The sequence below is a fragment of the Ipomoea nil genome, unplaced genomic scaffold, assembly GCF_001879475.1.
Source record: "Ipomoea nil cultivar Tokyo-kokei standard unplaced genomic scaffold, Asagao_1.1 scaffold2779, whole genome shotgun sequence".
NCBI classification, from domain to species: domain Eukaryota; kingdom Viridiplantae; phylum Streptophyta; class Magnoliopsida; order Solanales; family Convolvulaceae; genus Ipomoea; species Ipomoea nil.
Window position 1 is genome coordinate 3,390,712 of NW_017619207.1, and position 26,076 is coordinate 3,416,787.

General features: G+C 42.5%; 1 protein-coding gene and 1 long non-coding RNA gene across 2 annotated transcripts; one reads left to right on the plus strand and one right to left on the minus strand.

The window, feature by feature from the left end:
• Positions 1 to 1,716: 1,716 nt before the first annotated feature.
• Positions 1,717 to 18,037, minus strand: LOC109157378. Its single transcript, XR_002050226.1, has 3 exons — positions 17,602 to 18,037; positions 11,987 to 11,990; positions 1,717 to 1,728 (listed from the first exon to the last, which is right to left on the minus strand). It is a non-coding gene; the product is annotated as an uncharacterized LOC109157378 (long non-coding RNA).
• LOC109157377 (putative RNA-binding protein Luc7-like 2) lies at positions 15,331 to 25,855 on the plus strand. Its single transcript, XM_019305292.1, has 14 exons — positions 15,331 to 15,622; positions 16,799 to 16,851; positions 18,044 to 18,212; positions 18,287 to 18,350; positions 18,475 to 18,554; positions 18,664 to 18,817; positions 19,717 to 19,778; positions 19,926 to 19,988; positions 23,409 to 23,467; positions 23,775 to 23,856; positions 24,973 to 25,016; positions 25,122 to 25,355; positions 25,494 to 25,615; positions 25,695 to 25,855. The coding sequence occupies exons 1-13, from the start codon at positions 15,476 to 15,478 to the stop codon at positions 25,510 to 25,512; spliced, it is 1,230 nt and encodes a 409-aa protein (XP_019160837.1). The 5' UTR covers positions 15,331 to 15,475; the 3' UTR covers positions 25,513 to 25,615; positions 25,695 to 25,855.
• The last annotated feature ends 221 nt before the right edge of the window (positions 25,856 to 26,076 follow it).

Consider the following 26,076-nt stretch of genomic DNA (forward strand, 5'->3'; position numbering starts at 1 on the left):
TGTGACCAGGGCGAAAGCTACTTTCTCGAGAGGTGAATAATCTGCCCAATGTAGTAAATTGGCAGCTGAGCCTTCTCCTCTTCCCGTACTAGCACAGCTTCGACCGCCTTATGGGAGGCAGCTAGGTATAACAACAATGTTTCTCCCGCCTTCGGTTTCGACAGGAGGGGCAAAGCCAGGAGGTACTTCTTCAAGTCCTCGAAGGCTGTTTGGCATTCTCCAGTCCACTCGAACCCGTCCTGCCTCTTCATAACTTCGAAGAAGGGGAGGGCCCTGTCGGCGGACTTAGACAAGAATCGGCTAAGGGCAACCATCCGTCTTGTCAATCGCTGCATTTCTTTAAAACTACTGGGTGGTTTCATATCCAAGATGGCCCGCACTTTCTCCGGATTCGGCTCGATTCCTCGTCGGGTGACCATGTATCCTAGAAACTTTCCTTCGCGGACCGCAAACGCGCACTTCTTTGGATTTAGCCTCATGTTAAACTTCCTCATGATCTCAAAGCAGTCCGTCAAGTCTTTCACGTGGTCCGTCACTTCTTTGCTTTTGACAAGCATGTCATCCACGTAGGCGGCCATAGATCCGCCCATCAGCACTTTGAACAAACGGGCCACCATCCGAGTGTAGTTGGCTCCAGCATTTTTGAGACCGAAAGGCATTACCTTGTAACAATACACCCCGTCCGGGGTGATGAAGGCGGTCTTTTCCTCGACTAATTCATGCATGAAAATCTGATGATACCCGCGGAAAGCGTCCATGAAGCTGAGCAGGGCGCAACTAGCCGTATCATCGACTAACTGGTCGATCCGTGGCAGTGGGAACGGACCCTTTGGGCATGCCTTGTTGAGGTTGGTGTAGTCGACGCACATTCTCCATGCCGGCGACTTGGGCACCAACAACACGTTGGCCAGCCAACCGGGGTATTTAAGCTCTCGAGCGTGCCCTGTCACTAGCAGTGCATCCACTTCTTTCTTTACAAATTCCCTGCAGTCATTTGACAAATGCCTCCTCTTCTGAGCTACGGGCATGAGGCTCGTGTAGACCGCCAACCTGTGGGTTATGATTGATCGATCGACCCTCGGCTTGTCTTCAGGCCCCCATGCGAGTAATTCCTTATATTCCTTTAAGACTGTCGTGACCACTTACTTCACAGAGGTAGGCAGGCCGATCCAGACCCGGACCACTCTGTTGGGATACTCCGCTTCCAGGATAATTTCCTCCAGTTCGACTGCCGGTGTCAGGCGCTCTACTGGTCGGCCAGACATTTGGTGATCGATAGTGTTCACCCGATCACAACTCTGTCCACCTTTCGGTAGGCCTGCAGGTAGCAACTACGAGCCGTCTTCTGATCGCTTCGCACCACTTCGACGCCGGTCATTGTGCGAAACTTCATACACAGATGCTCGATGGAGATCAAGGCTCCCAGATCCTCTATCCTAGGTCGACCGAGGATAACATTGTGTACGCACTCCAGAGCAATGACGACGAAATCCATTTCCAATCTTCTCACCTGAGGCCAAGTGCCCAGCTCGACGGTCAAAGAGACGCACCCTTCCGCCTTGACTGCGTCGCGGTAAACCCAGGGGGTCCTGATTGGTCGCATATGTTCTCTGACCAGTCTCAACCTCTAGAAGGCTTCTAGATACAATACGTTGACGCTGCTGCCCGTGTCGACCAACACGCGTCGGGTGACTGACCCTTGGATGTCCATCGCGATAACCAAGGCTTCTCGATGCGGCGCGGGGCCTCTGGGTAGGTCGTCGTCCGTAAAGATAATCGACTCCCTGCACATCTTCTTATGGTCTGGCTCCTGGAAGACTATTGCACCCATGTATAACTGCCAGAAGGCAGTCACCTCCTTCGTGACCGCCCACTATCATGTTTATCACCGGCTTGTGCCTCCAATTCCGATCTCCCTCCTCCTCTTGCAGGGGTCGCTTACCCTTGTTCACGGTCTTCGCTCCGTTCTGCTCGGTTGCCCCTGTAACACCCCGAAATTTTAAAGCTTTTGGAACTTATATAATCAAGGTAAATTCTCATTAAATCCCAAAACATAATGTAGTGGAGTACGGGGTGCTATGCCACACATGATCTAGAGAAATCAGGTGCACAGGCTAACTAATATCCTCAATAATGTGAATACATAAGCATGGCACGCAGGCCGAAAGGGAAACTATCTACTCTACGCTCCAAATCTCTAGCGCGCTCCAGTGTCTACTCCTCTGTGCCTGAAAGCCAAATATATCTGTTCAGTGAGAGATGCTGGTAACCCACTCCAACGCGTTGAAATACATTATAGATAGATATATATAGATATACGAAAACCATTTTGAAGCAGGAAGATATATACTTAGGAGACACTAGTTTTAAAACCAAGAATAGACTCGACAGATAGGGATAAGCACATTCAACAGTTATAATCAAGCATATAAAGATACTAGCATATATCCTATGGTCACAGATTCACTTCATCTCATTCATATCATCATCCCAATTCGTATCTCATCACACACAAGCACACTTTGGTGGCGCCACAGGACCAATCGCATGCCCATACATGAGGGTCAGCGCATATAGCTCTAACACGGCCCCGCAGCACCCTACCTCGTATCGCAATATGAAGGGGTCGATCGCAACCGACCGATGAACCGCAGCTTATCATAATGTTTGATCGCAACCAAACAGTGGACCGCAGCCCAAGAGTAATCATCTGACCGCAGCCAGGAATATGAACCGCAGCTCATATAAAACGTTTGATCGCAACCAAACGGTGGACCGCAGCCCAAAAAGTGATCATCTGACCGCAGCCAGGAATATGAACCGCAGCTCATGTAAAACGTTTGATCACAACCAAACGGTGGACCGCAGCCCAAGAGTGTAATTCTGACCGTAGCCAGCTTCTGAACCGCAGCTCAGGAGTAACCAATTTGATCGCAACTAAATTGGGGTATCATGCACACATAACACATAGCAAGCACATGCAACTCAAATTAGCACATTGGGAAAGGGGAGAAAACATATAAAAAACCTATGCGTGGTCATCCACATACTAGGAATAATCATAAGGGTTCATATTTCTTTCACCTAGGCCAACGGGATACCAATTCAACTAGCATGCGATATATAAGACTCATTTATCTTACGAACGGTACTCGAAACATCAAACTAGACTTAGGCACGATAAACGGAGTCCGTTGGGATACCACGAGGGTCGGGGGAACATCAAATGGGGAAGCCGGAGTCCCGAAGTGGACAATTTCCAGCGGGTAGCCGGTGGGTGGTGGACCACCCGCCGGCTGCCCGCTGGCGACGCCCTTTTCGGGCGGCGGGTCCACCTACCCCCACCTACCCCCACTGACTTTTTACCAAAATAAACGTCCCGGGATCCGTTGTGGAACCCGAAACCATGCTTAGACACATTTAAACGCAATTGATGACACCACGTAGACAATTAACGGATCAAAAGCAAGAATCATATAGCACATATCCTATCATGACTTCTAAACATAATCAACACCCGAACATGCGAAATCCCACCCAATTATATCAAGAATAACACAATACGAAATTCCCAATTTTAACCTAGGGCTCTAGTCATATTCAAATCAATAAATCATAGTTCATCTTTTAATCATCAAAACATCAAGATTCATCAAGAACATCATGTAATCATCAAGAACCTCTTATCATCATCAAGATCATCAAGAACACACATAAAATCATCTCACAATTATCAAGATCATATCATCAATATCATAAACGATCCATCAAGACACAAGTATAGAGAGGAGGTCAAAGAAGATAATTATAGCAAGGAAAATAGGTTTTGTTGAGACATGGGTTACCTCTTAGCCTTAATTAATTTCCTTGGCTATGAAGGGTCTTTCTTTAAGATTCCTTCTTTCTTGATTTCTCCTAGGGGGATTCTTGGAACTTCTTGTGTGGTGAGGGATTATTGTGGTGTGGGTTCTAGGTGCCTCCTATGCCCCCTATTTATATACCTAAGAGTCCCTAATTAGGGTTAGTTCTATTCCTTCTAGAACTAGGGGATTGGGTTTAGGGATAAGGGCCCATGGACTATGGTGGACCTTTTCTTAATTAATTATTGGAATTTAGTCCTTTTTTTTGGGTAATTGATTAAATGATTAATTGGTTTTAGGGGTCCTTCTAGAACTAGGGGATTGGGTTTAGGGAAGGGCACATGGACTATGGTGGGCCTTTTCTTAATTAATTATTGGAATTTAGTCCTTTCTTTTGGGTAATTGATTAAATGATTAATTGGTTTTAGGGGCCGTAACACGGGGTGTTACACTCTCCCCCCCCCCCCCCCCTTAATGGGAAGCTTCGTCCCTGAAGCTTTGGTCCTCGTAAAGTGCCCCCGTCTCTTATCCTATGTTTTCGCCCTGGTTACCTTGTGTGAAGAGTTTGGGATAGCGTTCTTTCATTGTGTCTTTGAGTTCCCATGTTGCTTCTTCGGTCCCATGGTTGGTCCAAAGGACTTTTACCATTTCTATGGCTCGCCGGCGAGTGGTTCTTGTCTTGGTGTCCAGGATTCTTACGGGTTTTTCTTTGTAAGTTAGTGTGTCGTCGAGGCCCACGGTCTCGGGTTGTAGCACGTGGCTTGGATCGTGTACATATTTCTTTAGTTGGGATATGTGGAATACGTTGTGTACCCGTTTCAGTTCGATAGGTAGGGCGAGGCGGTAGGCCAGGTTCCCGACTCTTTCTATGATTTCATAGGGGCCGATAAATCGGGGGCTGAGTTTCCCTTTCCTTCCAAACCTCATTACCCCTCGCGTAGGTGAGATTCTCAACCAGACCTTGTCTCCGGTGGTGAACTCGGCTTGTTTTCTCCCTAGGTCGGCGTAGGATTTTTGGCGGTCTTGGGCGGCCTTCATTATTTCTTGTATGTGCTTGACTTTAGCTATTGTGTCTTGTAAGTATTGGGGTCCTAGTGTCACTGGGCTGACCATGTCTTCCCAACATAGGGGGGTTCTGCATTTTTTACCGTACAGAGCTTCGTAGGGAGCCATGCGGATACTCGTGTGGTAGCTGTTGTTGTAGGAGAACTCGATGAGGTCTAGATGTTCTTCCCATGTCCCTTGGAAATCTAACATGCAGGCCCTTAGCATGTCCTCGAGAGTCTGGATGGTTCTCTCGGTTTGGCCGTCAGTAGTGGGGTGGAAGACAGTGCTCAGATTCAGTTGTGTCCCTAGGGCTGTTTGTAGAGACTTCCAGAATTGTGAGAGGAACCTGGGATCCCTATCGGACACAATGTTTCGGGGGATCCCGTGGTATTTTACTACTTGGTTTAGGTAGGCCCGAGCTAGCTGCGTCATGGTCCATGTTTCTTTCATAGCAATGAACTGTGCTGTTTTGGTTAGCCGGTCCACTATCACCCAGATTTTATCCTTGCCGGTTGGTGTTGTGGGTAATCCCCCGACGAAATCCATGGATATGGAGTCCCACTTTCCTTGTGGTATTTCCAGGGGTTGGACGAGTCCTTTGGGTTTGCATCGTTTAGCCTTTACTCTTTGGCAGTTCAGACATTTGCCCACGAAGTTTGCGACTTCCTTTTTCATGTTGGGCCACCAAAACATCTTTTTCACATCTTGGTATAGTTTTTCGCCTCCGGGGTGCACTGAGTATGGGGAGTTGTGTCCTTCTTTTAGGATTCGTTGCTTTAGGTGGGGGTGTGTTGCGGACACGCACCACCTTCCTTGATAGCAGAGGCTACCATCCTTGCATATCTCGAAGGGTCCGCCTTTTTCCTGAGTTAGGGTGACTCGAATTTTATTTAGTTCTGGATCTTGATGTTGTCCGGCCTTGATTCTTCGAATATCGTGGGTATGACTCTGGCATTGAATAGGCGGATCTCAGAATTGGTTTGTCCTTGCTCTACTACCTCCAAATTCAACTTCTGGAAGTCCTTGTATAGCTGGTCAGGCAGGATCCAGGTGGTGTTGAGGGAGTGGTTAGTCTTTCGACTTAGGGCATCTGCCACAACGTTAGCCTTGCCTTCATGGTACTGGATGTCTAGGTCGTAATCTTTTATAAGTTCCAACCACCTTCGTTGTCGCATGTTTAGGTCTTTCTGGGTGAAGATGTACTTTAGGCTTTTATGATCCGTGTAAATTTGCATTGTACTCCGTATAGGTAATGTCTCCAAATTTTCAGAGCGAACACGATGGCGGCTAGCTCGAGGTCGTGTGTGGGGTAATTTTCTTGGTGGGTTTTGAGTTATCTAGATGCGTATGCTATTACCTTGCCTTTTTGCATTAGTACGCATCCCAGCACCTTTTTGGAGGCGTCGCTGAAGACTTCGAATCCTTCCGTCCCGGATGGAAGGGCTAGGACGGGAGTCGTGGTCAGCTTCTCTTTCAATTATTGAAAGGCTGTGGCGCAGTTGTCGTCCCATTGAAAAGGGGTTTCCTTTTTCATGAGTCTGGTGAGAGGCTGAGCTATCTTGGTAAAGTCGGGTACGAACCTTCTATAATAGCCCGCTAGTCCTAGGAAGCTTCTGATCTCCGAAAGTGATTTTGGGGTGGGCCATTCCTTGACAGCGTGGATTTTGGTGGGGTCCACCTTGATCCCTTCTTTGGTTATTACGTGGCCCAGGAAGGCTACGTTGTCCTTCCAGAATTCACATTTGGAGAACTTGACGTATAGTTGGTGTTCTCGTAGGGTTTGCAAGGTTGTGCGGAGGTGCCTCTCGTGTTCCTCCTTGTTTTGGAAGTAGACTAGGATGTCGTCGATGAATACAATGATGAAATTATCTAGGTGGGGTCGGAATACCCGATTCATGAGGTCCATGAATATAGCGAGTGCATTGGTGAGTCCGAAGGACATCACCGTGAATTCATAATGACCGTAGCGTGTTCGAAAGGCCGTTTTCTGAATATCTGGGTTGGCCACTTTTATCTGATGGTATCCGGATCTTAAATCAATTTTCGAGAACACCCCGCCTCCTTTAAGTTGGTCGAACAGGTCGTCGATTCGGGGAAGAGGGTATTTATTCTTTATCATGACTTGATTTAGTTCCCTGTAGTCGATGCACAGGCGCATGCTCCCATCTTTCTTTTTAACGAATAATACTGGTGCTCCCCATGGTGAGGTGCTGGGGCGGATGTACCCTTTATCCAGTAGTTCCTGAAGTTGTGTTTTCAGTTCCTTCATTTCCTTTGGTGCCAGCCTGTAGGGTGGTTTAGAGATCGGGGCAGCGCCTGGTATTAGGTCTATTGTGAACTCGACTTCTCTGGTTGGGGGTGCTCCGGGGATTCGTCCGGGAAGACATCGGTGAATTCGTTTACCACTGGAATGGTTTGGGGTTCGGCTATTTCAGTGTTGAGGTCCTTGACCGAGCATAGGAAGGCTTCGTTCCCTTGGGTTAGATATTTCTTCATTTTTATCATGTTTACTAATTTGATTTCTGGATCCTTGTGGGTTCCGTGGTAGGATACCCTCTTGCCGTTTGGTCCCCGTAGGACCACTTTTTGTTCACCGCATAGGATTTGTGCTTGGAATTTCCTTAACCAATCCATGCCCAAGATCACTTGTACCCCATCTAGTCTGAATTGTATTAGGTTGCTAGGGAATCTCACTCCTTCGATGGTGATTATTATGTTTTTGTACATGCGGTCACATTTTATGATTTCACCAGATGCCACCTTGACCTGGAGTTGTACTCTGGTGCCGGTGCTGAGACCGAGGTGAGCGGCGAATTCGGTGGCTATAAACGAGTTGGTAGCTCCTGAGTCAAATAGTACAGTGGCGGGGGTGGTGTGTACAAGGAAGGTTCCGGAGACTATGTTACTATCTTCGATTTTGGCTTTGCTTATGGTAAGGATCCTTCCTTGAGTGGCCGGTGTCGCGTTGTTGTGGGGCGAGGTGGTTTTGGCGGCCTTAGGCTCCCAGAGGGAGTTCGTGTGGTTCTCTTTAGATTTCCTTTTGTGTCTCAGGCGTGCTTCTTGTGGTTCGTCTGGTGTTTGTTGTAGTTGGAGTGCCTTGGCATAGGCTTCTTTGAGAGTTCTTGGTTCTTGTATAGTTAGGGCCTTCTGGTCTTCGGGATTGAGGCCTTTTATGAATTTCTTGACTTTGATTGTTTCTGTAGGTACTAGTTCGGGAGTGAGGCGAGCTAGCTTGAGGAACTGCCGGTGGTATTCTGTGATTGGGGTCGCTTCCTGTTTTAGATGGAGGAATTCTTCGTACATGGTTGCTTTCAGGTGACTGGGGTAGAATTGTTCTCATAGTCGTGTCTTTAGGGCTTCCCAATTGAACCCGGGGCTCTGTTCACAATTGGGTTTCTCGTGGACCCACCAGGTGTCGGCCCCGTATCTGAAGTAGAAGGAGGCCGCCTCTACTTGGTGGCTTTCCGGGCATCCCGTTGCCCTGAATATTTTGTCAAAGGTTCCGATCCATTCTTCGAGAGTTGTGGGATTTTCGTCCCCTGAGAAGGTGGGCGGTTGGTGTTCCGAGACTTGGCGGTGGATCTCCAAGTTTCTGTTTGGTGATAATGGTTGGGGGACTGCATTGTTTAGTGCCTGGGCAATTTGAGCCAGACGTTGTAGATTTTGAGTCAAGAACTCCTGTGTGGGAAGTTTCGGTGTCGTTGTCTGTTTCCTCCTTGGTGCCATCTTGGGTTCATAGGTTGATATTATTTTGCATCCTTACCTTGATGCTATGTGTGTAGAGAGAGTTTATAAAAATTTCGTGTGGGTTAGGGTGAGGAAAAGTGTAAGGTCTCACAGTCTCGCCGCGCGTCCTATGATTCCCTAAGTCCTATCTTCCTAGTGTTTTAAGCCTACTGTTCTAAGGTCTTGGTCTTAAGAGTCTTATCCTAGGGTCAAACTTAGGCTCTGATACCAACTGTAGCACCCCGAAATTTTAAAGCTTTTGAAATTTATATTATAAAGGTAAATTCTCATTAAATCCCAAAACATAATGTAGTAGAGTACGGGGTGCTATGCCACACCTGAGCTAGAGAACTCAGGTGCACAGGCTAACTAATATCCTCAATAATGTGAATACATAAGCATGGCACGCAGGCCGAAAGGGAAACTATCTACTCTGCGCTCCAAATCTCTAGCGCGCTCCAGTGTCTACTCCTCTGTGCCTGAAAGCCAAATATATCTGTTCAGTGAGAGATGCTGGTAACCCACTCCAACGCGTTGAAATACATTATAGATAGATATATATAGATATACGAAAACCATTTTGAAGCAGAAAGATATATACTTAGGAGACACTAGTTTTAAAACCAAGAATAGACTCGACAGATAGGGATAAGCACATTCAACAGTTATAATCAAGCATATAAAGATAATAGCATATAAAGATAATAGCATATATCCTATGGTCACAGATTCACTTCATCTCATTCATATCATCATCCCAATTTGTATCTCATCACACACAAGCACACTTTGGTGGCGCCACAGGACCAATCGCATGCCCATACATGAGGGTCAGCGCATATAGCTCTGACACGGCCCCGCAGCACCCTGCCTCGTATCGCAATACGAAGGGGTCGATCGCAACCGACCGATGAACCGCAGCTCATCATAATGTTTGATCGCAACCAAACAGTAGACCGCAGCCCAAGAGTAACCATCTGACCGCAGCCAGGAATATGAACCGCAGCTCATATAAAACGTTTGATCGCAACCAAACGGTGGACCGCAGCCCAAAAAGTGATCATCTGACCGCAGCCAGGAATATGAACCGCAGCTCATGTAAAACGTTTGATCGCAACCAAACGGTGGACCGCAGCCCAAGAGTGTAATTCTGACCGCAGCTCAGGAATAACCAATTTGATCGCAACCAAATTGGGGTATCATGCACACATAACACATAGCAAGCACATGCAACTCATATTAGCACATTGGGAAAGGGGAGAAAACGTATAAAGAAACCTATGCGTGGTCATCCACATACTAGGAATAATCCTAAGGGGTTCATACTTCTTTCACCTAGGCCAACGGGATACCAATTCAACTAGCATGCGATATATAAGACTCATTTATCCTACGAACGGTACCCGAAACATCAAACTAGACTTAGGCACGATAAACGGAGTTCGTTGGGACACCACGAGGGTCGGGGGAACATCAAACGGGGAAGCCGGAGTCCCGAAATGGACAATTTCCAGCGGGTAGCCGGTGGGTGGTGGACCACCCGCCGGCGACCAGTCTCCGAGCAACGGGTGCCCGGCGGGCAGTCGCCTGCCCGCTGCCGGCGACGCCCTTTTCGGGCAGCGGGTAGGTGGCGGGTCCCCCTACCCCCCACTGACTTTTTACCAAAATAAAAACGTCCCGGGATCCGTTGTGGAACCCGAAACCATGCTTAGACACTTTTAAACGCAATTGATGACACCACGTAGACAATTAACGGATCAAAAGCTAGAATCATATAGCACATATCCTATCATGACTTCTAAACATAATCAACACCCGAACATGCGAAATCCCACCCAATTATATCAAGAATAAAACAATACGAAATTCCCAATTTTAACCTAGGGCTCTAGTCATATTCAAATCAATAAATCATAGTTCATCTTTTAATCATCAAAACATCAAGATTCATCAAGAACATCATGTAATCATCAAGAACCTCTTATCATCATCAAGATCATCAAGAACACACATAAAATCATCTCACAATCATCAAGATCATATCATCAATATCATAAACGATCCATCAAGACACAAGTATAGAGAGGAGGTCAAAAAAGATAATTATAGCAAGGAAAATAGGTTTTGTTGAGACATGGGTTACCTCTTAGCCTTAATTAATTTCCTTGGCTATGAAGGGTCTTTCTTTAAGATTCCTTCTTTCTTGATTTCTCCTAGGGGGATTCTTGGAACTTCTTGTGTGGTGAGGGATTATTGTGGTGTGGGTTCTAGGTGCCTCCTATGCCCCCTATTTATATACCTAAGAGTCCCTAATTAGGGTTAGTTCTATTCCTTCTAGAACTATGGGATTGGGTTTAGGGATAAGGGTCCATGGATTATGGTGGACCTTTTCTTAATTAATTATTGGAATTTAGTCCTTTCTTTTGGGTAATTGATTAAATGATTAATTGGTTTTAGGGGCCGTAACACGGGGTGTTAAAGCCCCTTTCTGTCAGGTTGAGCATGGCCTACGCTACTGGTTAGGGGGCAATGGCCGGCTATGCTTGATGAGCGCATTTCTTCCTTTAAACCCTCGCACTCCTCAGTGGAATGATTGTTCGTGCGATGGTACCGGCAATAGGGTGGGGGGGGGGGGGTCCTTACTGACCACCTGGGGCCTATCTCCCGGTCGGATGGGCGTAGGCGGAGGTAACGGGGCGCGGACCTTGTGGATAGGCTGTGCCATCGGTCGTGGGGTCGGAGCTCCTAGTCGATCCATAATTCGACAAGCTCTCACACGAGTAACGCCTTCCTTCGCTGCTCGTCCCTCATGAGGGTTATCCATCCAGGGTCGTTTAGATGAAACTTCCTGTCTGCGCTTCTGTCTCACTGCTTCCTCCGTGTTGGCCAGCTGATTGGCCCGCTGGATGGCCTCTGCATATGTTTTGGGATTCTCGTCCCGCAATCGGCTATAGTGCACGTCCGCTCTTAAGGACTCGATGAAGAATGTCAGGGTTGTCTGCTCGTCCATGCCATCCACCGCCTGCGCTTCTTTCTGCCAGCGCGCAATATACTTGCGTAGGCTCTCCCCTTCATCCTGGTGTATCCTGGCCAGATCCGAGACAGATCTCTTAGGCTTCATACTCCCAGCGAAGTGTGTCAGAAACTAGGTGGCTAACTCCTCGAAAGTGTTGATAGATCCCAGGGGGAGCCTGAGGAACCACCTCTGAGCTGGCCGGTCAGTGTCGGGAAGAATGCCTGACAGATCATCGGAGCATCGGCCCCGATTACCTGCATCTTGGCCTAGAAACTGATTAACGTGGTCGCGCGGATCCCCCGTGCCGTCATAAGTAAGATGGTCGAGCAACTTGAACCCGGCTGGTGCCCTGTAAGCCTGCACCTGCGCTGAGAAGGGTGAGGCTGTCAGGAGACTGTCAGTGACCAACCTATCTCTCCCTTCCACCATCTGCCGCAGCTCCTGCATGGCGGCGAGTAGACCGGCCATGTCAAGGTTCCCAGGGCCGGGCAAAGCAGATGACTCTTCCATGCTTTCTATAGCTTCACGCCTTTGTCGCCCAGCCAGCCTCCTTTAGATAATGGCTCGCGGCTGCTCTTCAGCTGACCATGCGGGGAGGTGTTGCCCAGCCCGCTCGCCCAAGCGTTCCAGGACCGACCGCGCCGGGGCCGCGGGTCCTAGTCGGGAGTGCACCGAACGGTCTGCCTGTTGATCAATGGGCAGATTGTTCCCCGAGTGCTCTGAATGCCCGGGCCCTGCCCAGGGGTTCTCCACGGGAACCGATTGTGCGGGTTGTTGAACCTCATCTAGGGGTTCCTGATCCCGCCCGCGCACATACGCATCGAAGGCTTGTGCCATCAACTCCGCGAAGTTGGTTTTGTCCTGAGCGGCAGGCGCTGGCAGGTTCACGCCCGAAGGTGCGGGGGTCGGCGCGACAGTACGCGCAGTACGTGCAGCCCACTGTTCCCGGAAGCGCGACGACATAGCTGCTCCCTCAGATCACCAGCTGGAGCGCGGCTGCCGGCGGGCAACTCTAGCGGATTGGCAACAACAGTCACATGCCCATTGGCCGGCGGGACGGCGGCGTTGGGATCGGTGTTGCGGTTACTACGTCTGGTACGTGCCATCTGTAAAGCTTGGAAACGGGACCTTTAGTTTTGATCCCCACAGATGGCGCCAATGTTCGGATCATTTAGTGACGACCTCGTTCATAATGATCCCAGGGGGATATTTATACATAGATGTAAGTTTCATACATGGTAAGTAGGGCTGGCGTGCAGCCAAGCCTAAGGGGGGATAGGGCTGACATAAGGGCTGACGTGCTGTCAACTTATTATCTTTTCCACATGAACTAATTAAGGAAGCTGCCTAATGAGCGAAGATCGCTTCCGTAGAATCCACTGAACGCGTTTCTGGGTGTGTGCCTGGTCAGAAATGGTCCCGACTGCGCGCGGCGCCCTCCTAAGTCCTTGTTTTCAGATAATGACATCCCGTCTGTAGAGCTTGGTCGCCCAACCGGGTCCCAGAAAAGCATATGATTAGGGACACACCGCCCATGCGGCCTGGTCGCCCGCCCGAACCCCATGGGTGTTCAGTCGGGGACACGCCGACCGCCGTGACTAGTCGCCCAACCGTAATACATCTGAGAGCCCGCCCGGGGATGCGCCGACTAGCGGGCTAGCCGCTTTAGGAGTGTTTGACGGCTACTATTATTACTACTATTTGTACTAGTACTAGTACTATTATTAGTATTATTAGTACTACTATTATTACTACTACTATTGTTATTATTATTATTATTATTATTATTATTATTATTATTATTATTATTATTATTATTATTATTATTATTATTATTATTATTATTATTTCTTTCATCATCTCTCATTTCAATTTGTAATTTCTCCCAATTAGTAGATTAGATTTCTCTTTCTAGAATCTAGGTCTCTCTAGCCTATACCATTGTTGAAGAACTCTTGGAGAAGAAGATTGACAACCTTCAATTCAAGGGACAATTGTAGAAGTGATCAACTATTGCAATCTAATTTGGTATTTTGTTATTGCTTTCATCTTCTAATTGTTAATTGATTTCATATTGCAATGTTGATTTACTTAGCTATGCTTGGCTAGAAGCCCTTGTGAATTGGATCTTATTCTCTTGTGTTGAATATGATTGATCTATGGATTTGTGATGATATGCTTGTTGCCTTGTTGTAAGAGGACATAGTATGGACTCATTAGATGTGAGTGCACCACATTCATGTAGGTTTTAGAATGATTGAGCTAACAAGAGATTGTAGCTAACAAGAGATTGTAGCTTGATCCTAAGCTTCTCCTTTTGCAATTCCCCTCTCAAGGAATCCTACGGGACTTGGAGCGGAATGAGATGTAGACAAGGTGTTTGTAGGAATGCTCCTTAGGACCATGGTCACGGAATGGTGTTCCATACCAAGAAAATGCCTAGTAACACGAGAGGTGAACGGTATTGGAAGTCATCTCACGTAGGCTATGCACCACTAGTTGCACTCTTAGGTTGATTCACTTCACACACACAAGGGTAGGAATCCAATTCACCTAACACCATCCTTAATAGTTTCATTTCTTTGCTTAGCATTCTTCTTCCCCTTGCACAATGATTTCAACTAGCTTCCTATTGCAATTGTGGACTTGTGTTTGACCTCACGGCATTTGACTCTGATTGTCCATCCTTTGAGAACGACAATCCCGGAAATCTTCATTCCCAACCTTCTTTCCACCCCACTCATACTACGACTCGTCAGTCAACGATTTGCCACCGTGACAAATGGGAATGACGATTGTAGAACTTCATGAAAAATTGTGACTTTCTTCGCTATTGTTCATAGAGTGCATGGTAATTTGAAGAAGAAGAAGAAGAAGAAGAAGAAGAAGAAAAAGAATGGTAGATTCCCTACGTAATTTGTTAAGGGAGAAGAAGAAAAAACAAGAATAATTCACAAAAGCGTGCGTAATTTGTTGAACAATGAGGAATTAGGGCTAGATGGTTTGAGATACCTGGTGTGATCTTTATATTGTGTAACGAACGCGTAACAGGAGAAGGTGGGAAGATACGATTTGTCAAAAATACCCTTATGTTTAACGGTGAGTTCACAGGCAAACTAACAGAGGACCAAAATGGGTACAAATTGAATAGTTGATGACTTAATCTGTCAAAATTATTAGTCGATGACTAATTTGTGCATTATGCATAGTCGAGGGCAAATTATGCTGTGGACACGTGCCCACCTTGCAAGGTGAGCACAGTTCCACAACGGCGTCGTTTTCAACGAAATTGACACCTTCTAATTAAAATAAATAAATTCACTTGCCGTTAACGACGTTTCTCTCTTCGCAATCACACAGTTTAGAAATTATGAATCTACTGTATTTAAATTATAAATTTACAGTATAGAAATTATGAATCTACAATATAGAAATTATGAATCTACAGTATTAGGTTTGTGAACATGTGATAGAGCTATATGTTCATAATTTTATAAATATATGTTCATAATTATAAAACTATATGTTCATAATTTTCGATGTTCATATATCCAATTGTTGAACTTTGTATTCACAAATCATAGAACTATATGTTCATAATTTGATAACTATACCGTCTATACTTTTTATTTTTATTTTTATTTTTTTATTTTTAATCTTAAATGTCATTTTTGTCCTATCCAAAATTTAGGAGACTGTAGAGTTTAGGACGAAAGAGCAGCATAATACGGAGCAGAGGAAGAAGAAACCCTAAAGCGACGGGGTGGAGCTGTAGAACGCCACAATCGCTATTGTCTCAAATTCGGAATTACCATCGTCGACAGCCATGGATGCTATAAGGAAGCAGTTGGATGTGCTAATGGGAGCCAACCGGAATGGCGACGTCACCGAGGTGGATCGGAAATACTACGACCGCGACGTCTGCCGTCTCTTTCTCTCCGGCCTTTGCCCTCATGACCTCTTCCAACTCACTGTTCGTAACAGTCGCTCTCTTCTCCATTGCTTTAGCGTTACATTTTCTCCAATTGAATATTTGTTCTTGTTATCGACGCGTGAATATAGTAACTCGTGGTTTGGATTTCATCAAGTAAAGCTCTGCCCTGGATTTACAAGCTTTTTGATGCTTATTTTGTCTACCGACAGCTCAATCAAACACCTAATACACGTAAATTGACTAATTGACTAATAAAATTATGGTAAATAGGTTTATTAACGGGAGACTCTAGTTGAACATCACCTTGAATTCTTGCTAAGGCGTTCAATATTGCCAACGGTTTGGTTCATCACCTTCAATCCTGTAGTCCTCTGGTCCTTCTCCTAAACATAATTATGTTTGTGTCATTAACAATTCTGCTTTAACTTGGTTTTCCTATATGCTTTTTGTTTTTCATCAAACACTAGAATGAATTGAAGTTTTTGTTGTAGGAATTAAAAAAATTACAAAAAACTTTAGATGCCACAGAGAAGAGGAATTAGAACTTAGAAGAAACTCTAATATGAAGAAGTACCTGAAGTTTTGTGGAGCAAAGAGCCAAAGAGAGAAACTGAGGACATTCACTAATTATTTTTAATTCCCCTGAAACTGGAAAAAGTTTGTATGTATTCTTTCTTTCCTACCATAGTTGAAAATCAATCTCTAGAGTCCAGAGCTTGGAATCTAGGACTGTGGCCTCATGGTTCAGAACTTCTAATTCCACTTTTTTTTTTTTTTTTTTTTTTTTTTTTTTTTTTTTAATGGCCAATTTGATTATTTTAGAGTATTTTTCTTTTAATTGAAATTAAACCATTTCAAAACACACTGAGAAGCGAGAAGCCCTATTTAGTGTCAACCTTACTAAGGCCTTCAAATTTTTGTTTTGGCCAAACCAAGGTGGGGGTTGTTCTATCTGTTTGTAGAGGATTCATTTCTCTTAGCTTAGTGGTTGAGACTACAACAGAGCTTTCATTTGTAACTGCAACAGTACCTAGATGCTTTATTGGTAAACATAATTTGCTTCCACAGTCCTTGCCAACTCCTTGTCCTCCTGACCCAAACTTGTAACTTTATATTGGTTCAATGCTTTGTAGATTATATTCATTTTGTGATGATTATAAATTGTTTTTTCTCTGGTGGTCCTCTTAATTTGGATTTAATCTCCCTTCTGTGCAGAAAATGGATATGGGGCCATGCCCAAAGGTGCATTCATTGCCACTGAGGAAAGAGTATCCTCATGGTCATGTTAATAGTTCAGGCATTCTTTGTTTCCCATTTAATTTCATGTGTATGTTATCTTCAACTTTCCTTTACTTGCTAAAAAGAAAGGCTTTCTTCATCACAAGTTTTAAAAACTGCTGGGTGAAGTATTTTTTATTTAATATTATATACTTGTAACTCAATGATTAATGAGTATTGATGTGTTGTTTTTGTTCTAACCTGAATTTAATTTCTTTTCATTGATCATACAATGAACATTTATCTAGTTCTCTTTTCTGGTTGAAAACATTTTAGAGCTTTTGGTTTTTGGAGAAGTGATAATTCTGAATGTAAAGATGCTTGTGCATTGTGAACCTTATTTGCCTGATTAGTATTGAATTCTTATGGTCAGAATATCAAATTGTTACTTAAGCAATGTTATGTGCTCCCGTCATGGGCATCGACACTGTCTCCACATGTGAGTGATCAACAATGATTGTGAATGATGAATCATCCACGTTGAGTGATGTAACATCACCATCTGGTTGCTGAATTCCTAAGGAAGTGGGCGTATTGATTTGTGGTGTTTGGTCATTGAGGAATTTTGTAATACATTGTTTAAGCTCATTGGGATATTCACCCAATTCTCCAAGGCGCCTTTTGCATTCTGCATAGCTCTTTTGCATTCTGCATAGCTCTTTTGCTAAGAGTTTCAACTCATTTACGGATTCTTTGAGAGCTTCAAACTCAGACCGAGTGACGCCTATGATGCCGTTAACAGAACCAATGTTATGTGCTCCCGTCATGGGCAAGAAAACATAAGGAAAAAGGAAGAAAGAATAATAGTTGGAAAAGGAAAAGAAGAAAATACTGGGTTTGCTTGAGACCCAAAATTCCCTTAGACCCTTTTTGGGATTGAATTTATGCTTCCCTTTATTCTAAATAATACTCCCTTTTATAGGTTGATTACAAAGATTCCTAACTAAGAATGATTAGTTATTTGGTATTTTCCAAATAATTGAACTACCTAAACTAATTTGAAAACTAACAGTAATAAGTTAAATAACTGTATTTAGTAATTTCTAAATAACTATTTTGTGGTCTCCAAATAACTATAACTATATATACAGTAGTAATAGTAATAAAATAAGATTTCCTCTGCATGTATCATGCAATTCTGCATATACACTCTCTGTTTGTTACCTTAATCACTTTCTATAGATATGAGGAAGCAAAATCAAAAGGTCTTGATAACTATGACAGAGACTTGGAGGATGTTATTGACAGGCTGATTGTTGAGTGTGATAGGAAGATAAGTAGAGCTGTCAAACGGCTTGATGAAGAGGATGCCAAAGCTGCTATTGCCATCTCAGTGTCCGAAGTTACTCAAGTAGTGTTGCTTAAACTTGTGTTGTCTTCATCATCTGTTTCTTTTAAACTTATGAACTATTCAATTGTTTGCAGACAGCTGAAACTCTTGAGTTATCCAAGCAAATTAAGGAGAAGTTAAAAGAAGCTGATCAAAATGGTAACTTTTAAAAAAGTTAACTGCTTAACTTTAAATTTTGTTCTTTGTATCTCTTCTTCTATTTAGTACTATATGGCATCTTCTTTGAAAATTATTTAGGTTTCGCAATTTTTTGTTCATGCAGATCTTGAAGGCAAGACAGATCTTAAAATTCGTGCTCTTGAAGAGCTTGAAGAACTCAGAACAAAGAGAGCAGACAAACAAGTGCGATGCATATAAATATATAATCAAAGATTGATTGCATACTTCAACTCTCCATGACACATGTTGTAGTTGTTTATCTAGTAACTATCCTCCTGTTCTTCAATGACAGGCAATTCTGCTTTTGGATGCATTTAACAAAGATCGGGCTTCTCTACCTCAGCCACTTCAAAACCCTCCACAGCTGGAGCCCACGACTGCAGCTGCTACAGATCCTCGCATACAGGAGCTGATAAATGAGAAATTAAAGAAAGCTGAAGATCTTGGTAGGTGAAATATTTCATTCTCATGGTTCTACAGTGTATACTTCCTAACTTGTATTTAAATTATAACTGAAATCTGCTAGGATTTGCAGTTTATTGTTGTCTTTTAGGTTATGTAAACAATCACTCTAGAAACATTGCCAAGGTGAGGTAGAGTTCATCTTCCTTGGGCAAATTCATGTTCTGTGTGATGTAGGAATCTTGAGCAGTCACTTAACCATCAATGTACCTCTCTTTTTTATTTCTAAAATTTCATAATTTATGTGCTGCTTTGGGTTAGCAGTTATGTGAATGCATCAAACACTTTTTTCTCTTTTAATTTTCTGTTGTTGCAATCTTTGAGAGAATGTAAGTTTTGTCATTTGTGGTTGACTTGTAATTTTTGCTTCCTCTCTTCTCTATTAGAAGTTTAGGACAGTTCAGTATTATTTAAGTTCCCCTGACAATAGTATTAAAATTTTCATCTTATATGTTAACAAAGGATGATTTGTAAGCTTTATCAACCAGAATAAGGCGTCCAAGTTTCTTTTATGGCCATGACCTAATGCAGTCTATGACAGCACGGCATTTAAATATTTGTTACTGATGCAAGGGGAAAGGTTCGCTGTTACCAGGAATAGAGATGTATAACACTGGAAATTTTGTTTTACATATCTGATTATGTTTCTACAAATACAACAAAAGTATGATGTAGATAGAGAAATTTTTGGTTGCTTAGGCTTTTGCTTTAAACGTGGCACACTTGTCCTTCTCATTATGTGACAAAAAAGCACTTTAGGGATTTTTTCTTTAATCTTTCATCAGTAAGGCCGAATAGTTATTTGATAAATATGGTGAATGCCAATTTTACTCACAACTGCAATGCCTTTTAGTTCATTACTTTATTTTCTGTGCTTATCCAGGTGAACAAGGGATGGTTGATGAGGCGCAGAAAGCATTGGAAGAGGCTGAAGCACTAAAGAAGGTTGCCAGTTTATTATACTTAATACTTGTGATTGTTTTGCTTGTTATAAAGTTTCAGTTGTATGCCTTATTTTCACAGTATTAACGCTTCTTTGCCTTTCACTACCATATTTAAGTTATTAATTGTTACTGTCAACTTTTTATTCAGCTGCCAGCACGCCAGGAACCCATCCTTGATTCCTCAAAATACACTGCTGTTGATGTGCGCATTGTAAGTGAACCATTTCATATTGTAAAGTCATGAGCATGTAGGACCATAGAGCCTAAAAGAGGGGTTTAAAAGTACCTAATTAATGTGTATGTTTGGAAACCTGGCCAGATTTTCTAGTGTTTGGCTATGAATGGAAAACGAAGTGAACGAAAAATACTCATTCTGGTCAAAGGAAAAATGACCCATTTTGGTGGAAAATGTCTTCCGAGATTTTTACTTGGAAGACATTTTCTGAATTTCAATCTCACGCTTAGTTCTTTCTTTCTCTCCCTCTTAAGGGTGTCAAATGGGCGGGTTGGTCTTGCATTCTGTTTGGTTATTATTTGAATTGGATTGGGTTATTCCGGTTAAAATATGGGTCTGGTTGGGCTAAGGCCAAACAAAAAATCTTGTCCCAGCCTGCCCATACCCCAAAAGATTAAAAATCATTTAAGTTTTTATTTTTTTATTTTTTTATTTTTATTTTAATTACATTTATCAATGGCTGATTAAAATATGTATTGGGTTGGGGCAGATCAAACAATAAAAATCTTGGTCCAGCCCACAACCCAAAAAATAAAATAAAATTTTTTTTTTCTCTTAAATTTCTTAAGTTAAGAGTTATTACATTTATGATTTACCAATTTCAAATTAAATATGAGTCACATTGGGTCAAGCCAAACAATAAAAATCTTAGCATGACCTACCCACATCCCAAAAAAAAAGTAAATGTTTTTTCAATTTCTTTAATTCAGAATTATTATATTTATCAATTTATGTATTTATTTTTATTATAATAAATTTGAAGTGAATTTTATTTACATCTTTTTTGTTATAATTATTTTTAATCTTTATAACTTATAAATTTTAATTTATAATTTTATTTTATTAATAATTATTATGATCATTAAAATAATTAATAGTTTATGTTTTTAAAAATGAACCAAGCAAAAAAATACAATTTTTTTACTTTCAGCCAAACAAAAAAAGACTGTTTTCTATTCAGCCAAACATTAGAAAATAAGAATATTTTCTTTTCCGGAAATCAGTTTCCAGAAAACATTTCCAGTATTTTCAAACGAACCCTAAACTACCAGGATATCTATGTAGTCAAATGCATAGGGTAGTCATTGGTGCTCTTTGAATATTTTGACAAATTATATTGGAGTGTCAAGGTGATAGTTTCAAATGGAACTTTGGTATCCTTTTGTGATCTTTCAAGAATGTAGACAAACCTAAGTGTGTATATATATATATATATATATATATATATATATATATATATATATATATATATATATATATATATACATATATATATATATTGTTACAACCATAGTGTTATTATTATTATTATTATTATTATTATTATTATTATTATTATTGTAGTGGGATATCTGGGAAATTTGTATTTTGGGCTTCCTATTGAATGGAAGATTGGGGGAGAAGAAGCACTCCACAAAAACGCTTCATTTGGGGGAGAAGAAGCACTCCAAAAAACGCTTCATTTGGGGAGAAGAAGCACTCCAGAAAAGCTTCGTTTTTTTTATTCCTAAGTTTCTAAGCCTGTGACGCGATCCTAGATATCCTGGCCTATAACATTTGGTATCAGAGCCAACGTCATGGGCGATCAGACACTGGCAGATGCCATTCAGAACCTCCGGACCATAGTCGAGGCTATGACGGTTGATCAGGAGGCTATGAAGGCTGATCAGGACGAACTCCGAGCTATGTTCCGGCAGTTCTTGGCCGGAAAAGAGGCTGCTTCCAGCAGCCACAACGCACCCTCTCCTCCTCCCGCGGAGGAGGCACCACCTCCGCCACCCTGCCCTGCTGCCACCACCGCTGCCCCCAAATTTACCAGGCTGGAGTTTCCCCGTTTCGACGGGCGAGAGGACCCCTCCGGCTGGCTTCACCAGTGTGAGCAGTTTTTCCGGGTACAGGGCACCCCAGCCCGCGATTTTGTCAGCCTGGCGGCCTTCCACCTGACCGGGGTGGCGCAACTTTGGCATTTCCGGCTAGAGATGGAAGAGCCGGAACTTACCTGGCTTCAGTTCAAACAACGTTGCTACCTGCGCTTCGGCCCTGGCCTCCGGGGTAATGCGTTGGGTTGTCTTGCTAAACTGAACCAAGGAGGCGGCACTGTCGAAGACTACTCTGATGACTTCCAGACGGCGCTGCTTCGTACATCATCAATTCGCCATGACCAAGTCGTCGACCTCTACACCGCGGGATTGGACGACTGGCTACGCATCGATGTTGAAAACCAGCGTCCACCGAACCTGGATGTCGCCATCAACCTCGCCAGATCTTACTCTCGCCGCCAGCTCTCCGTACCTGAACACCGTCCGCGACCGTGTCCGGCGTTCTCTTCCTTCGCAGGTACGACTTCGTTGCAACCTGGACAGTCGGCACCGGCGATCTCTGCAGCGACCTCTGCGAACAGCTTCCGCGTCGCGAACCCTAGGCCGGCTCCGTCGTCGGCCTCCTCCGCCGGCGGTCCACGCGGGTCCTCTTCCTTCCCCACTGAACGGCGCCTCTCGCGATCTGAGTACCAACATCGACGCTCCAAGGGTCTATGTTTTACTTGTGATGAGCGCTGGACTCCCGGCCATTCTTGTGCACATTTATTTTGTGTGGTTATTGATGAGGCTGAAGTGAATATTGGGTCCAACCCAGCTGGACAACCAGGCGGTCCATTTGAGCATCAAGTGACTGATTTTGGCTAGTCCAAATAAAACACTTATGGGTTCTAATAATACACCCTGTTCCATCACCTTGAGGACAAGGTGATTTTTTATGGGCGGGGAAATGTTACAACCATAGTGTTATTATTATTATTATTATTATTATTATTATTATTATTGTAGTGGGATATCTGGGAAATTTGTATTTTGGGCTTCCTATTGAATGGAAGATTGGGGGAGAAGAAGCACTCCACAAAAACGCTTCATTTGGGGAGAAGAAGCACTCCAGAAAAGCTTCGTTTTTTTTATTCCTAAGTTTCTAAGCCTGTGACGCGATCCTAGATATCCTGGCCTATAACATATATATATATATATATATATATATATATATATATATATATATATATATATATATATATATATATATATATATATAGGGGGCGTTTGGTTCAGGTAATCTTAGATTACCTAGGTAATCTGAGTCTAGTAATGGTATATTGCCTTGTTTGGTTCAAGTTATGAGATTACCCGGTAATGTTATACACACACACACACACACATAACTTTTTGTTGAATGTATGGTGTAGTCATCAATAAATCAATATTTACTAGTTGAAACATTTTAAATTTGTAAAAGGCTATTGACATGGCATGTTTTTGTATTTGAATCATTTGATTTGGCGTGTAATGTTTTTGAAGCATTTGAATGACATATTAAGCTGATTATTTTGAATGCATTGTTCCTTACTTTCAGACTGATCAGAAGCTGCGTGTGTGTGACATTTGTGGAGCATTTTTAAGCGTTTATGACAGGTAAATATTGACCCCGCTTTTGTTGTGTATCTTACAAGTTTACTTTTTAGTTAGAAGAAAGGACTTTACTTCAAATATTTGACATGGCCATTGTACCTCCTTATATCAACAGGCTTTGGGCCGAATTTTACGAGGATAAACTTTTGCAGCTAAATAATGTGCGTTTTATTTAATCCAGTTTTTGTACATCATGCTCATTGGGTTGAAAGTAGTGGCCATTTAGCATCTGTGTTGTTTTCCCCTCCTTTTTCACCTAGACTTTAACCATAGTGACAAGCCGTTTGCTTGTTTGTTTTGGTCTACACAGTGATCGTCGTTTAGCTGATCATTTTGGGGGAAAGCTCCATTTGGGCTATATGCAAATCCGAGAGAAGTTGGTTGAACTTCAGGTAAAACAAATCTATTACTTTTGAGATTTTTTTTTCTCTCTTTGCACTGCAACTTCTGCTATGTTATTAAACTCTCTTAAATCATTGTCTAGGATGTAAGCAGAATACAACTCCAAAACATCCCTCTCTAATATATTTCTTGACACATGAAAATATCAGAATCTGCTTTATGCAATGAATCCATGTGACATTTTGCATAGATTATGATATATTCTCTGTCCCTAAACTACGTAATGTGGATATTTTGATTCAGGTGCTGCTATAATGTTTCACTTTCTTCTATAGAGATTCAGTTTATAATGTTTCTCTCTGTGAGTTTTTCTATCCTCGGAGAAGAGTACTTCATTTGAAATGTTGTGTTTAGGAAAGTTTACTGTCTTTTGTGATGAAACATCTCAGGTTTGAATTAAACTAGAAAAAACATTGTACATGTTTATCTGAGTAGCATATTGCTAATGGTTTACATATTTGTGATAAATTTGGCTAGTGTTATTCAGATTTATATGCAATATTGGCCATAATGTTCTAGCACCTGAACTCCTTTGGACATTATGAAACAACAGTACATGAACTGGATAAGTGCCTTCACCTTGGCCTCCCTAACAGTGTAAAATAATTGTCATAGAAGGCAAGTAATCTTATCAGAAAATTGTCTGGGTGAGCATCTCTTTTCTAACATAGGCAACAGTCGCCAAAACCAGAACATGACATGATTCTTTTAAGTGGGCATATAAAAGGAGACCAGTCAGGTATTGTTGTGCCAGTGATGTTTTTGTTACACGCATTATTTTACAGATGATTTTAGTGCTTCATAATATATGCAAACCATATTAGCATTTTTTGGGTGCAATTTGGTATGCTGAGCAGAGTGGTTAAAAGTGCTACTTGCCCTGGCATTTTAAGTGCTGAAGTAATTAAGTGAGCTTTTGTTAAATTTTCTTAAAATCTGCTGTAAATCCTTACGGAAAGGCTGAATGCACAGTTAAATATCCAGATTGGTAGCTGGAAATACCTAAAAATGGGTTTTGGTGTTCCCTCGTTATTAAAGGCTGCATTATTAAACTGCAATCTGGCAATTCATATTTTTCAATTGTATTTTCTTTGATGAATTGGCAGGAAGAGAGAAACAATAAACGGAAAGCTTTTGAAGAAGAGAAGATGTAAGTCACGTTAAAAATATATAAATAAATAGGTGGAGTTGATTTTTTATTTATTTTTCCCTCAAGTATTTGAATGAACATTTTACTTCAATTTCTTTCATGTAGATCTAGAGAACGAAGGAGCCGAGACCCTGAAAGGGAATCAAGTAGGGATCGAGGTGATAGCCGTGAAAGAGGGAGGGATTATGATCGTAAAAGCAAAGATCGTGATAGGTATAGTGACCGAGATCGCGGCTATGATAGAGAGAGGGAGCGTTCTCGTAGCTATGATTCTAGAAGGAGTCACCGCAGATCACGATCTCGATCCAGAGAACGCTCAAGGGATTATGATCGCCACAGGTTTTTTTTTATTTTTTATTTTTTATTTTTTTTATTTTTGGCTACTTTGCAGATCTGTTTAATTTATGTTATGTGACTTGACCTGGTTGTGATAATAGTATAAAAATGACATCTAATATCTGCTGTCATGTTTTCCAGGCGTTATGATCGCTACTAGGTCAAGAGTCAAGACTGCAGTCTTTGGTGGGCTTATAATTAGGTGCACAACTGTTGTTGCATCTGCAGCTGAAAATTCGGAAACTGACTATTGTCAGTCAATGCTTTGTTTTTTATTTTGCTTTTTTTTTGTTTTTTTGTTTTTTTGTTTTTTTTTTGTTTTTTTTTTCCTTGGTAATAGCCGGCGGCATTTTGCATCTTATGATTGTTTGGTGGTGATACCGTATTTGTACTAGTTGGGGTAGTTGCCAAATTTACTGTAAAATAATCTTATGGATTTTTGTAGGGTAATGTTTCCGCTTTGTACTTTCACATTGTGAGCATAAATGATACTCGGTATAAAACAATTTGGGAAAAAAGGTTGAAATAGGCTCTTGAACATTATTTAAGTCAATTAGCCATAAATTTTTAAAAGTTGCAATTAAGCCTTTAAACATATTATTTTAGAACATTAAGACCTAAAAGTCGGTTGGTGTCCTATAGTTATAGGTCACTAAGGTCGTGAACCTGTTCAACTATGGATGACGCGTCGGTCATTTTGAAATTTAGAAATTGCCTAACGGCA

Coding starts and splice junctions, on each gene's coding strand:
- LOC109157377 (XM_019305292.1), top strand. CDS start 15,476: ATGGATGCTATAAGGAAGCAGTTGGATGTGCTAATGGGAGCCAACCGG. Junction 15,623..16,798: donor ATGACCTCTTCCAACTCACT/GTTCGTAACAGT, acceptor CCTTCTGTGCAG/AAAATGGATATGGGGCCATG. Junction 16,852..18,043: donor TCATTGCCACTGAGGAAAGA/GTATCCTCATGG, acceptor CACTTTCTATAG/ATATGAGGAAGCAAAATCAA.